The sequence below is a fragment of the Babylonia areolata genome, chromosome 20 (assembly GCF_041734735.1).
Source record: "Babylonia areolata isolate BAREFJ2019XMU chromosome 20, ASM4173473v1, whole genome shotgun sequence".
NCBI classification, from domain to species: domain Eukaryota; kingdom Metazoa; phylum Mollusca; class Gastropoda; order Neogastropoda; family Buccinidae; genus Babylonia; species Babylonia areolata.
Genome location: NC_134895.1, coordinates 8,477,733 through 8,491,569, shown reverse-complemented (window position 1 = coordinate 8,491,569; position 13,837 = coordinate 8,477,733). Strand labels below are relative to the sequence as shown.

The 13,837-nt window shown below is 46.3% G+C and overlaps 1 protein-coding gene across 1 annotated transcript; it reads right to left on the bottom strand.

Moving 5' to 3' along the window:
* Window positions 1–246: 246 nt before the first annotated feature.
* On the bottom strand, window positions 247–10,502 carry LOC143294850 (chitin deacetylase 7-like). Its single transcript, XM_076606356.1, has 4 exons — window positions 10,267–10,502; window positions 8,916–9,160; window positions 4,401–4,556; window positions 247–2,493 (listed from the first exon to the last, which is right to left on the bottom strand). Exons 1-4 carry the CDS (start codon window positions 10,313–10,315, stop codon window positions 1,696–1,698), a joined length of 1,248 nt encoding a protein of 415 aa, XP_076462471.1. The 5' UTR covers window positions 10,316–10,502; the 3' UTR covers window positions 247–1,695.
* Between the last annotated feature and the right edge of the window lie 3,335 nt (window positions 10,503–13,837).

The following is a 13,837-nucleotide window of genomic DNA, read 5'->3' as shown; positions in this document are numbered from 1 at the left end:
TGACAGAAAAAAGAAAATAAAAAAAGGGTCATGTTTCATTGTGGCAATAACTGCAATTTTGAAAAAGAAAACGGATAAAAAAAATAACATCACAGTGTTTCATAAAGAGGCGTAGGGAAGGTGTGATGTATGGAAATTATTACTTATTTTTTCTGTATCTTGGCAAACATTGAAAAAAACAACAACACTTTTTTGTCATTGGAATTTCTTCTTAAGTTCTCTCCATCTCTGTCAGGCTGTCTGTCTCGCTTTGTCTCTGTGTCTCTCTATATCTCTGTCTGTCCCTCACTCTCTCTCAGTCTCTTTGTGTAATAAACACCAATACTATGAACCTGAATGTAAAAGCCCCATGTGTATTCTTAACAATCACATGTATTTATAAGTAAACACAAACTGCACTGATGCATTCCACAGCACGAAACTCATGTTTGTTTGGAAGGCATGTCGATGAATGACATGAAAGCACAGATGTGATATTTATTCATTTTGCTTGATATGACTTTTGAGATCCTCTGAATATTTTGGCAGTGTGGAAAGCCTTTATGCAGTGTATTGTGTTTGTGTTGTTTCCCAGGCCTGCTCTTTGAAAGAGAGGCCAGAGTAACCTGCCCTTTCCATATAGAAATGTGGAGAAATGTTAAGACGGCAAGAAATGTTTGTGAAAGGAAACAAAAAATAATTAAAAAAATTGCTTGAACATGGTCTTGGCAAAAAAAAGAAAAAAGTCAACTACAATCCTGAATGAATGATGCTTTTTAATGTAGTGTAATGCTATGTCATGTCATATACATATACATATTTATGCATGTACGTTAATGTGAAAGTTTGTATGTATATTCACATACGGATGGATGTATGTGTGTGGATAGATGCATCAATGGGTTGTGTGTGTGTAACATTCTGTTTTCACAATTGAAAGGAAATGAAAAAATAAAACCTGAAAATCTTTATTCGTGAACATTGTTGTTCACAGAAAAATCTATGTGGATGCATGTGTGTGTGTGTGTGTGTGTGTGTGTGTGTATGCGCGCGCGCGCGCGCGCGCGTGTGTGTGTGTGTGTGTGAATTATTTCTGAGCATTTAACCATGGATACTTTCCCACGGAGATTTCTTGCCACAAGCACAGTTATTTACATTATTGTCTGGCTCAGGTTGCGGTGAAAGCAACCCCTGGCATTTATTTAATTTTATTAATATCACCCCGTTCATGATGGGGAAAGATTTCTCTTTAAAAGTATTTTCTTCTAAGATACATGCACATAGCAAAGTCTGGGTTTTTTTCACCTTTTAAGGTATATGTTATGTATGCACATGTATACACACGGGCTGTGGTTTAAAATGTTTAATAACAATTTGAAGTAGATGTTGTGAACACACTTTCTCAGTTGGGAATCTATCATTAAACAGAAATGAGATATATTAGTGAAATTATGGACCAATATTCCACATATCTTGACCCCTTGACTGCTAAATATTGGTGAAACGAGATCAGTGTGGTGTGAGTTTGAAGTGCAGTTAACACTTTGTGTTCTTATCGCTGATGTAACTGATTTTGATGAACAAGATGACTGTAATCCCAAGTGGAAGGAATCCAAACAAAAAGAATGGTTATCAACATCCTGACCTGTAAACTGTGTTTTTTCTCACTGAGGGGACAGCCCTACACTGCTGGACAAACATACATGGCAGTATCGGTCAGGAAGTTAAGGGAGAAGTTTCCTCCGTTTGGTCATCCGGGTCCTGTGACGGTAGATGTTTATAGTGTCCACCCTTTGGGCGTTTTAAGCCATTCACCAAATACCCGGCATTTCTCAGTTCCACCAGCAGTGTCACGATCACCAGAACTGCGAACAACACCGCAAACGTGGCAAAAGTAAACAGGATGCCCACAGCCTTGTTCGGATCCTTCTCCCACAGAGTCTGGGGACACTGCCACGAGGGAAGTTCATGGAGACGGGACAACGGTTTGGGATCCCGCACCCAGTCCAGCATCTGTGTCAAGGTCACCTGCCACACATCCGGTTCCTGGGTGATGTTTCGGAGAAACTGCTTCAGAGCCGGATAGCTGGAAGGCACCCTGGTGAACCAGCGAGGGTGGATGGAAATCATGAAGGGAGCTCGGTTGCGGGTGTAGTGGCGGAGGAAGTTGTGCCTGAGGAAGGCGACGATCTCAGTCGTGTTGGCGTCCTCCTTCAGAGGACACACGTCGGTCATGGCACAGGACCGCCCGTCCAGGGTGTAGAGCCGAACCAGCGGCACCTCCCACAACTGCGGGTAGCCGCGGGTCGGGCAGTCGGACTGGTCGCACACGGCGTGGATGGTGGGGAGGTAGGGCGGGTAGTCCAGGGTGAAGGGCCAGAGAGGGGGACCGTCGTCCTCCTTCTCCAGGGTACCCCCGTACATGGAGGAGTCGTAGAGGAAGCCCCGTGCTTTCAGCATGGAGTACTGCACGTCTCCTCCCAGCTGCAGGTTCGGCGCTCTCATTCCCCGGATCTGGAACATCAAGTGTGGCAACACGTCTTTTGATCAGTGACTGATGTCAGTGACCAAAGGCAACTTTGGGGAACTGGAAAATGAAAGTGAGACAGGAGGTAATGTCTAGATTTTTATATCACTACTTTTCTTTGTATCTGTAATCATTAGAATTAAAACTAGCGAACGTCCATCCATCCATCCATCCATGAGCGTCAACTCGGTGTTGTTATAGCCCCACAGTTTGCACAGCATGTGAGGCACGCTAACTGGACGAAAATGCGAAAACAACTGCACGTGACTAAAAAAACAAAAAACAAAACAAAAAACAAACAAAATTCGTACTCTCTCTCTCTCTCTCTCTCTCTCTCTGTGAATGAATCTGTCTCTCCCTCCTCCCCTCTCTCTATATCTCGCTCTCTTTCTCTGAATGAACCATTCGCACTCTCTCTCCCCCTCTCTCTCCCTTCCCCCCCCTTTCTCTATCTCTCTCTTTCTCTGATTGAACCATTCACATTCACTCTCTCTTTCCTTCCCCCCTCTCTCTCTGAACGAACCATTCGCACTCTCTCTCACGCCTCTCTCTCTCCCTCTCTATCTCCTTCCTCCCTCCCCCCTCTTTTCCTCTCTCTAAATAAACCATTCGCCTCTCTCTCCCTCTCTCCGGCCGAATGAACTCTTCTCTCTCCTCTCTCCCTACCCCTCCCCCCTCCTCTCTCTCTCTCTCTCTCTCTCTCTCTCTCTCTCTCTGTGAATGAACTATTCGCACTCTTTCTCCCTCTCTGAACGAGCTATTCTTCATCCCTCCGCCGCCCTCTCCATGAATAAACAAATCGCATAATCTCTCCACTACTGTCTCCTCCCTCCCTCATCTACAACCCCTCTCCCTCTCCCCTCCCTCTGTGAACCATTCGCACTCTCTCTCTCCCTCTCCCTGAAGGAACTATTCTCCCACTTCCTCTCTGTGAATCAACGATTCACACTCTTTCTCACGGCCACCTCTCTCTCCCCTCTGCCCTCTCCCCACTCGTTCTCTCCTCCCTCCCTCCCTCCTCTCTCTGAATGAACCATTCCCCTCCTTCCTCTGTGCTTGAACGATCCGCACTCTCTCTCTCTCTTTCTCACCAACACACTCTCTCTCTCTCTCTCCCTCTCCTTCCATCCCTCTCTCTCCTTCCATCCCTCTCTCTCCTCTCCTTCCATCCCGCTCTCCACCCCACCTCCCTCTCTTTATCCCACCTCCCCTCTTCTCTCTCTCTTTCCATCCCTCTCTCCAACCCCTCCCTCTCTCTCTCTCTCTCTCTCTCTCTCTCTCTCCTTCCATCCCCCTCTCTCTTTCCATCCCCCCTCTCTCTTTCCATCCCCCCCTCTCTCTCTCTCCTTCCATCCCCCTCTCTCTTTCCATCCCCCCTCTCTCTTTCCATCCCCCCTCTCTCTCTCTCTCCTTCCATCCCCCTCTCTCTTTCCATCCCCCCTCTCTCTTTCCATACCCCCCTCTCTCTCCTTCCACCCCCTCCCTCTCTCTCTTTCCATCCCTCTCTCCACCCCACCTCCATCTCTCCACCCCACCTTCCCCCTCTCTCTCTTTCCCCCTCTCTCTCTTTCCACCCCCTCTCTCTCTTTCCATCCCTCTCTCCACCCGCCCTCTCTCTCTCTCTCTTTCCATCCCCCTCTCTGTCTCCTTCCATCCCTCTCTCCACTCCACCTCCCTCCCTCCACCCCCCTCTCTTTCCATCCCTCTCTCCACCCCCTCCCCCTCTCTCTCCCTCCTTCAACCCCTCTTTCCTTCTCCCATCCCTCTTTCCCCCCGCCTCCCTCCCTCTCTCCCTCCTTCCATCCATCCCTCTCTCCACCCCCTCCCACACTCTCTCCCTCCTTCCATCCATCCCTCTCTCCGCCCCCTCCACCCCTCTCTCCCTCCTTCCGACCTGAGTGACGGGCAGTCCAGTGCCCTGGGCCAGCAGCTGCCTCATGCCTTGGATCTGCTGGTCCCACACGGCGGGGCTCCAGGCGTGCTTGTAGGACAGCTCGTGCGTCAGGGAGTGGGAGGCCACCTCGTTCCCTCGCTCCACCAGGGTCTTCACCTGCACGGAGCGAGGGAGGGAGGGAGGACAGTCATGACCACCGTGATGATGGTGATCCTTGATGATGATCCGTGGTGATGGTGGTGGTGATGATGGTGGTGGTGGTGGTGGTGATCCTTGATGATGATCCGTGGTGATGGTGGTGGTGATGATGGTGGTGGTGGTGGTGATGGTTATCCTTGATGATGATCCGTGGTGATGGTGGAGGTGATGATGATGGTGGTGGTGATGGTGATCCTTGATGATGATCCGTGGTGATGATGGTGGTGGTGGTGATGGTGATGGTGATGGTGATCCTTGATGATGATCCGTGGTGATGATGGTGGTGATGATGATGGTGATGGTGGTGGTGATGGTGATCCTTGATGATGATCCGTGGTAATGGTGGTGGTGATGATGATGGTGGTGGTGATGGTGATCCTTGATGATGATCCGTGGTGATGGTGGTGGTGATGATGATGGTGGTGGTGATGGTGATCCTTGATGATGATCCGTGGTGATGGTGGTGGTGATGATGGTGGTGATGGTGGTGGTGGTGATCCTTGATGATGATCCGTGGTGATGGTGGTGGTGATGATGGTGGTGGTGGTGGTGGTGGTGCTGGTGATGGTGATGGTGGTGATGATGGTGGTGGTGATGGTGATGGTGGTGGTGATGGTGATGGTGGTGGTGATGGTGATGGTGGTGATGATGGTGGTGATGGTGGTGGTGATGGTGATCCTAGATGATGATCCGTGGTGATGGTGGTGGTGATGATGATGGTGGTGGTGATGATGGTGGTGGTGATGGTGATGGTGGTGGTGATGGTGGTGGTGATGGTGATGGTGGTGGTGATGGTGATCCTTGATGATGATCCGTGGTGATGGTGGTGGTGATGATGATGGTGGTGGTGATGGTGATCCTTGATGATGATCCGTGGTGATGGTGGTGGTGATGATGGTGGTGGTGGTGATGGTGATCCTTGATGATGATCCGTGGTGATGGTGGTGGTGATGATGATGGTGGTGGTAGTGGTGGTGATCCTTGATGATGATCCGTGGTGATGGTGGTGGTGATGATGATGGTGGTGGTGATGGTGATCCTTGATGATGATCCGTGGTGATGGTGGTGGTGATGATGGTGGTGATGGTGGTGGTGGTGATCCTTGATGATGATCCGTGGTGATGGTGGTGGTGATGATGGTGGTGGTGATGGTGATCCTTGATGATGATCCGTGGTGATGGTGGTGGTGATGATGGTGGTGATGATGGTGGTGGTGGTGATGATGATCCTTGATGATGATCCGTGGTGATGATGGTGGTGGTGATGGTGATGGTGGTGGTGATGGTGGTGGTGGTGATCCTTGATGATGATCCGTGGTGATGGTGGTGGTGATGATGATGGTGATGGTGATGGTGATCCTTGATGATGATCCGTGGTGATGGTGGTGGTGATGGTGGTGGTGGTGATGGTGGTGATGGTGACCCTTGATGATGATCCGTGGTAATGGTGGTGGTGATGATGATGGTGGTGGTGGTGGTGGTGGTGATGGTGATGGTGATGGTGATCCTTGATGATGATCCGTGGTGATGGTGGTGGTGATGATGGTGGTGGTGGTGGTGGTGGTGGTGGTGGTGGTGGTGGTGATGATGATCCGTGGTGATGATGGTGGTGGTGATAGTGATGGTGATGGTGGTGATGGTGATGGTGATCCTTGATGATGATCCGTGGTGATGGTGGTGGTGATGATGGTGGTGGTGATGGTGATGGTGATCCTTGATGATGATCCGTGGTGATGGTGGTGGTGATGATGATGGTGGTGATGGTGATGGTGATCCTTGATGATGATCCGTGGTGATGATGGTGGTGGTGGTGATGGTGATGGCGATCCTTGATGATGATCCGTGGTGATGGTGGTGGTGATGGTGGTCGTGATGGTGATGGTGACCCTTGATGATGATCCGTGGTGATGGTGGTGGTGATGGTGGTCGTGATGGTGATGATGACCCTTGATGATGATCCGTGGTGATGGTGGTGGTGATGGTGGTGGTGATGGTGATGGTGGTCGTGATGGTGATCCTAGATGATGATCCGTGGTGATGGTGGTGGTGATGATGATGGTGGTCGTGATGGTGATGGTGATCCTTGATGATGATCCGTGGTGATGGTGGTGGTGATGATGGTGGTGGTGGTGATGTTTGTGATGATGATGGTCATAATGGTGGTGATGATGATGGTGGTGATGATGATCCATGATGATGGTGGTGGTGGTTATGATGGTGGTGATGATGGTGATGGTGATGATGATGGTGGTGATCATGATCCGTGATGATGGTGATGGTGATGGATCTTCCGTTCCTGCACATGGGAGTGAAGTGTGTTAGTAATGACGATGAGGATGATCGACAACGACGACGCCACCGCAAATGATGATGATGATGATAATGATGATGATTGATGATGAATCTGCTGGTCCTATACAAGAGAATGTAGTAAAATAGCCACGGTAAAGACGATGGCGTTGATCGATGATAATAATGATGATGATGATGATTGATGATGAATCTGCTGGTCCTATACAAGAGAATGTAGTAAAATAGCCACGGTAAAGACGATGGCGTTGATCGATAATAATGATGATGATGATGATTGATGATGAATCTGCTGGTCCTGTACAAGAAAGTGAAGTATGATAGTAATGGCGATGGCGTTGATCAGTTATAATGACGGTGGCTGTGATGATGAGCACTGAGGATGACTGATGATGACTCTAGTGCTGGACTGTAGTATGGACACTCCAGGAGCGCTGGACAAGGACAGCGGGTGGACCAGTGATAGGGAGGCTGGTCACCTCATTCCCACGCCTCTCCAGGGTTTTAACCCAAAGCCAGCGACCACATTTTCTGGTCCTGAGTCCGGCAACCATCTTCTTCTTCTTCTGTGTTCGTGGGCTGCAACTCCAACGTTCACTCATACGTACACGAGTGGGCTTTTACGTGTATGACCGTTTTTACCCCGCCATGTAGGCAGCCATATCCGCTTTCGGGGGGTGTATGCTGGGTATGTTCTTGTTTCCATAACCCACCGAACGCTGACATGGATTACAGGATCTTTAACGTGCGTATTTGATCTTCTGCTTGCGTATACACACGAAGGGGGCTCAAGCACTAGCAGGTCTGCACATATGTTGACCTGGGAGATCGTAAAAATCACCACCCTTTACCCACCAGGCGCCGTTGCCGTGATTCGAACCCGGGACCCTCAGATTGAAAGTCCCAACGCTTTAACCACTCGGCTATTGCACCCGTCAACCATGAAAACAGCTGCCGAACACGCCTTCAAGCTTAAAAAACAACAACAAAACAATGCTGGCATGTATCCTGGAAAGCAGACCCCAAATCTTATGACGAGGTTTAGTTTCAACAAGATCTCAGATTTTAATATGAAGAGGTTTAGCTTCAACTAAATATCACATTTTAACTCTCTCCATACGAACGGCGAAAGAGACGACGTTAACAGCGTTTCACCCCAATTACCATCATCAAAATATTGCAAGTGGAAGGCTCTTATACTGAAGAGGTGAATGTTGACAAAGAATACCACAATTCTGACGACGGAAGCTAAACGTTGGGTCATTCATACACCCACTGGACATCCGAGGGGTCTGTGTAGAGGAGAAGAGAGGACTGGCCGTACTGAGTGAGTTAATATGACGAAGTTCAGTTTCAACTTGATCTCACATTTTAATACGACGAGGTTTAGTTTCAACTAGATCTCGCATTTTAATATGACCAGATTTAGTTTCAGTTTTAAAGGAAGCGTCAAAGCATGTCGACTGATCCATGAATTAATCGCTACATCACATCTGATGGGGAGGGAAGGGGGTGAGTGGATGGATGCAGATCACTGTCTGACCTTCTCATGAACCCAGAGCGCTGACCAGGACAATAGAGCTACCAAAATCTTTGTGTTGTGAACGTGTTTTGTTGGTCATGTGTGCTTGAACGTAACTTTGCGCTGTCAACGTATGCCATCTTGACTGATTTATATTGTATTTGTATGTTGTGTTTCTCTGTGTATGGAAATTTACAAAAAGGGCCTAATGACATCAATATATCTTTTTACACACCTGGAAATTTTGTAAAACATCAATATCCATCAAACCCCTTCTCCATTGTTATGAAGATAAATCAAACAGCGAGAAACTACTAACAGCATTTTGAGTGAGCATAGCTGTGTCGATCTGGGCTTAAGTCTTTTTCATTTTTCAATTTTCATCTTTTTAACTTTTAACCTCCATTTCTATGAAGGGCGTAACTCTTTTTGAATTTTACTTTTTAACTTCCACTGAATTATCAAAATCAACCAATCAAATTTCACCATGGACATGTCGCTGCGGATGTCGGACACGAAGAAGGTGGCAGTGGCCCGGCAGCCGTTCGGGTTCCTCATGGGACTCTTTGCCGGGAAAATCTCTTGGTAGTAGGGGAAGGTGTTGGCGGTGATCTCGTCGTCGATGGTGAACAGAATCATCTGAGGAACCTCCCGGGGGTCAAGATTGCCGGGAATGTCCGTCCCCACGCACCGGCAGTCAGGGAGTTGGCACGTGGTTGGGTGACACCTTTCTGTTCACAAAGACATGCTTGTTTTAGAAGCCGTGCATGATTTGAACTGAATTATATATAAAAAATATAAAAAATAAATAAATAAGCGCTAAGTTTGTTACACGTTCGCACGCATGCCCTACCCCCACCTCCACCCAACCACCACTGACACACCTGTGTTGTCAGTACAGGTGGAAGCCATCGATGATATCAAGATGAAAATGGATGTAGCCTGCCGTCCAACGCACTGAACCATTGTTGTTTCCAAGGACGTGCTCACTGGAGTGGAAATCTGTTTAATGTCCCGTCACACATGCTGGTGATTGCAGAAACATGCTCACCACTCCAGCCAGCCACAGCACACACAGCCTGTGGAAACATCACTGAAACGCCAAGGGAGGACTTTATTTTTCCGTCTGTTCTTCTTCTTCTTCTGCGTTCGTGGGCTGCAAATCCCACGTTCACTCGTATATACGCGAGTGGGCTTTTACGTGTATGACCGTTTTTAACCCGCCATGTAGGCAGCCTTACTCCGCTTTCGGGGGTGTGCATGCTGGGTGTGTTCTTGTTTCCATAACCCACCGAACGCTGACATGGATTACAAGATCTTTAACGTACGTATTTGATCTTCTGCTTGCGTATACACACGAAGGGGGTTCAGGCACTGGCAGGTCTGCATATATGTTGACCTGGGAGATCGTAAAAATCACCACCCTTTACCCACCAGGCGCCGTCACCGTGATTCGAACCCGGGACCCTCAGATTGAGAGTCCAACGTTTTAACCATTCGGCTATTGCGCCCGTCTTTCCGTCTGTTAAAACGTTAGTGAAGAATCTGTCCTGCATAGAACGGGGTATATTCTGGAACGTCACATTTGTATTGATTTGACGTCCCACAATTTGCTGACTTACACACCACAGTCCCGTTAATACTAATCTAAGGCTGAGGGGTGGGGTGTTGGAAAGGGGATGGGGGAGGGGGTCAGTAGTAATAAACAAAAACATAATTCTCCTGAAAGGTACACAATTTTAAGTCAACGCTGCTTAGTGCCAGTTCCCACCAGTTAGGTACAAACAACAACAGAGCAGGCAAAGAATCTTGCTCTCTGGACGGACGGACTACTGACCTGCACTGGACGGAGGAGAGGTAGCGGTTGACGTGCGAGGTGTGTCCATGGTGACGCTTCTGTTGTCAGGGACAGCGTGAACAGTAGTGACACTTCTGTTGTCAGGGACAGCGTGAACAGTAGTGACACTTCTGTTGTCAGGGACAGCGTGAACTACAGTGACACTTCTGTTGTCAGGGACAGCGTGAACAGCAGTGACACTTCTGTTGTCAGGGACAGCGTGAACAGTAGTGACACTTCTGTTGTCAGGGGCAGCATGAACTACAGTGACACTTCTGTTGTCAGTGACAGCGTGAACTACAGTGATACTTCTGTTGTCAGGGACAGCGTGAACAGTAGTGACACTTCTGTTGTCAGGGACAGCGTGAACTACAGTGACACTTCTGTTGTCAGGGACAGCGTGAACTGCAGTGACACTTCTGTTGTCAGGGACAGCGTGAACAGCAGTGACACTTCTGTTGTCAGGGACAGCGTGAACAGTAGTGACACTTCTGTTGTCAGGGACAGCGTGAACAGTAGTGACACTTCTGTTGTCAGGGGCAGCGTGAACTACAGTGACACTTCTGTTGTCAGGGACAGCGTGAACAGCAGTGACACTTCTGTTGTCAGGGACAGCGTGAACTACAGTGACACTTCTGTTGTCAGGGACAGCGTGAACTACAGTGACACTTCTGTTGTCAGGGACAGCGTGAACAGCAGTGACACTTCTGTTGTCAGGGACAGTGTGAACAGCAGTGACACTTCTGTTGTCAGGGACAGCGTGAACAAAGGCGAGTCCCAACAAGGTGAAGACGGTCACAGTTAGTACTGATGTGGCCATTTCAGTTCTGCACACACACACACACACACACACACACACACACACACATATATATATATATATATATATATATATGTAGCCAAGTGCTCAGCTGACTAAAGTTGACCGTGACTCAACTCACAGTACAAGCTGAAAGCTTTTTCACAACTAACCACAGGTCTTCAACGGCTCGCGCAGAATGTGTGACGCCATTCCCGGTTTGAATTCAAAGCCCATGCTAAACATATTCTCTAAACATCTATTAGGTCAAGTCTCAGTATTGTTACTGTAATATTATATTTGCTGTGCTTACACACACACTTTAATCAGTTAGAAGCATATTTGATTTCAGTTTAATGTTCCTCAGTCTAAAGATTTCAACTGACGCTAAGCTTATGTCAGTTTGTCTTTCCGTCACACTTAATGCTACAGTCTACAGTTCTGTAAGTGACTGCTGTGGAAACTAAAACCACACCATTATAGTGTTTGGATGAGAATAGAACAGGCGTTCAGAAGATACAAAGCCGATTTTCATTCGACACTTAAAGACAACCACTCCACAACTAGTGTCACTGGACGCGCCATTGGGTGAGCGGAAACTTGTGTTTGTGACACAGCACATTTAATTAAATATCTCTTTTGTCGGATCAGTACACTGCAAGTATTATATACTGACAGAATCGTAGCAATTCCATCTTTAAATCTATTCCATTTGTGTTTGCCTACGTTAAACTGATTTAACGCAGTTTGTAATTTTCCGCGATGAGTTCGCTAAAACTGGTCAGTTCATGTGAGATTAAGATTATAAATTTATCTTAAATAATCAACACTTCATTTTATACTCATTAGAAAGGTGTTGAGCTCTTTCTTTTGCGACCAATCCGACGTAAATCGGTTCAGGAATCATTTAGAAATTTATCACTGAACACCTTGTAACAAACACAATTGTAATCAGATTTAGCTGTCCACTCATTACCTTTTGTTTCACGGGTCACGCGAGCGTCTTTGCAGTTCGCTTAACTTGCATAAACAGACGGAGTGGGTGATCACTGGTCACATTCCCACCTGGCCAGTCACTGGCCAGAGCTGCTTTCTCATCTCTTGCTGTGTCGTACACAGAGTGTGTGTGTGTGTGTGTGTGTGCGTTGTCCCTGAGGCCAACATCTCGCTACGTATCACTGCACTGTTTTCTCTTATCTTCTCATCTTCTTTTATATATCTCTTTATAACTATTGTAAATAAAGCAACAGAAAAACCCTTTTGTGACTGGCCGTCTATATGTCGCTGGGCCTGTGCGTGGATCTTTCTATCCTTTAATACAGTAAATCAGTCATTAGTAATTCTTTTGTGCCGTCCCCTTTGATATGATAATACCACTCGCCTACACAAGTGGCGTCGCCAACAGGATGAAGGTCCACATCAAAATAGGTCCAAACATTATTCTTTCTAATGTTTCAATTCTTTTATCCAAATTCATAAAATAATAGATAAATACATTAAAAAAAAAAGAACTACTGTTACTAATAATGATATTTATAAGGCGCAAAAACGTAATGAAGACAACTATAAGCGTACAAAAATAAAAATAAAAATAAACAGATGAATAAATAAGTTTAAAAAAAAAGAAAAAAAAAAGAAAAAGAAAAAAAGACAACAATGATGATAAATAAGCAAATAAATGTAAAACATGCAGACACATTCACACATACACACACATATGCATAACAGATATGCACCAAATATGCAGTTTCACAGATATGAAAGAACAATCAAATACACATAAACGTACATTTATTTATTTATTTACTTATTTATTTTTATTTTATTCTATTATATATATATATATATTTTTTTTTTAAATAATTTTTTTCTCAAGGCCTGACTAAGCGCGTTGGGTTACGCTGCTGGTCAGGCATATGCTTGGCAGATGTGGTGTAGCGTATATGGATTTGTCTGAACGCAGTGACGCCTCCTTGAGCTACTGAAACTGAAACTATCCAAATTCATTCCAAACAGAAATTAAAGTCAGTACCTAACCACCCAAGTGTAGCCTACCTTGTTACAACTTGGCACTTGTGAGCAAGGATGTTTCAATTCTTTAAATCTCTTATGAAAATTAAAGCCCCTTACTGCCAACTCTATCACACACACACACACACACACACACATATATATATATATATATATATATATATATACAGACACAAACACAAACATACATATGTGTGTGGTGTGTGTGCGTGTGTATGTGTGTACACAGCCTGACGTACACGCGCACGCGCGTACACACACACGCATACACAGAAGATGAGTTGTAAGAAACTTAGAAAAAATAATCATGAATGTAATACTGATGTGTGTGTGTGTGTGTGTGTGTGTGTGTGTGTGTGTGTGTGTGTGTTATCTTCAGTTTAACGTCTATTCACTATAAGTGTTTTTAGACGGAAAAGAGTAAAGCAGTGGATAAAGGAAAGGGTATGCATGTGAATATTAGTGTAAAAAAGTGTTCATGTTATGTATCAGAGGAAAGGTATATTATTTTAAGAAAAAGTCTAAAGAGATTGTGCCGGGTGTGTATTGAATGAGGTGTCAGGGAGGGAGAATATGTGTGTGTGTGTGCATGTGTGTGTGTGTGTGTGTGTGTGTGTGTGTGTGTGTGTGTGTGTGTGTGTGTGTGTGTGTATGCGCGCATGCGTGTGCGTGCGTGCGTGTGTTCTCTCCTCATTTCTCAGTTCGCGCGACATTGTTCAACCTTTCGGTCACATTTGATGC

Coding starts and splice junctions, on each gene's coding strand:
- LOC143294850 (XM_076606356.1), bottom strand. CDS start 10,315: ATGGACACACCTCGCACGTCAACCGCTACCTCTCCTCCGTCCAGTGCA. Junction 9,161..10,266: donor CTCTCCTCCGTCCAGTGCAG/GTCAGTAGTCCG, acceptor CTTTGTGAACAG/AAAGGTGTCACCCAACCACG. Junction 4,557..8,915: donor TCCGCAGCGACATGTCCATG/GTGAAATTTGAT, acceptor CGCTCCGTGCAG/GTGAAGACCCTGGTGGAGCG.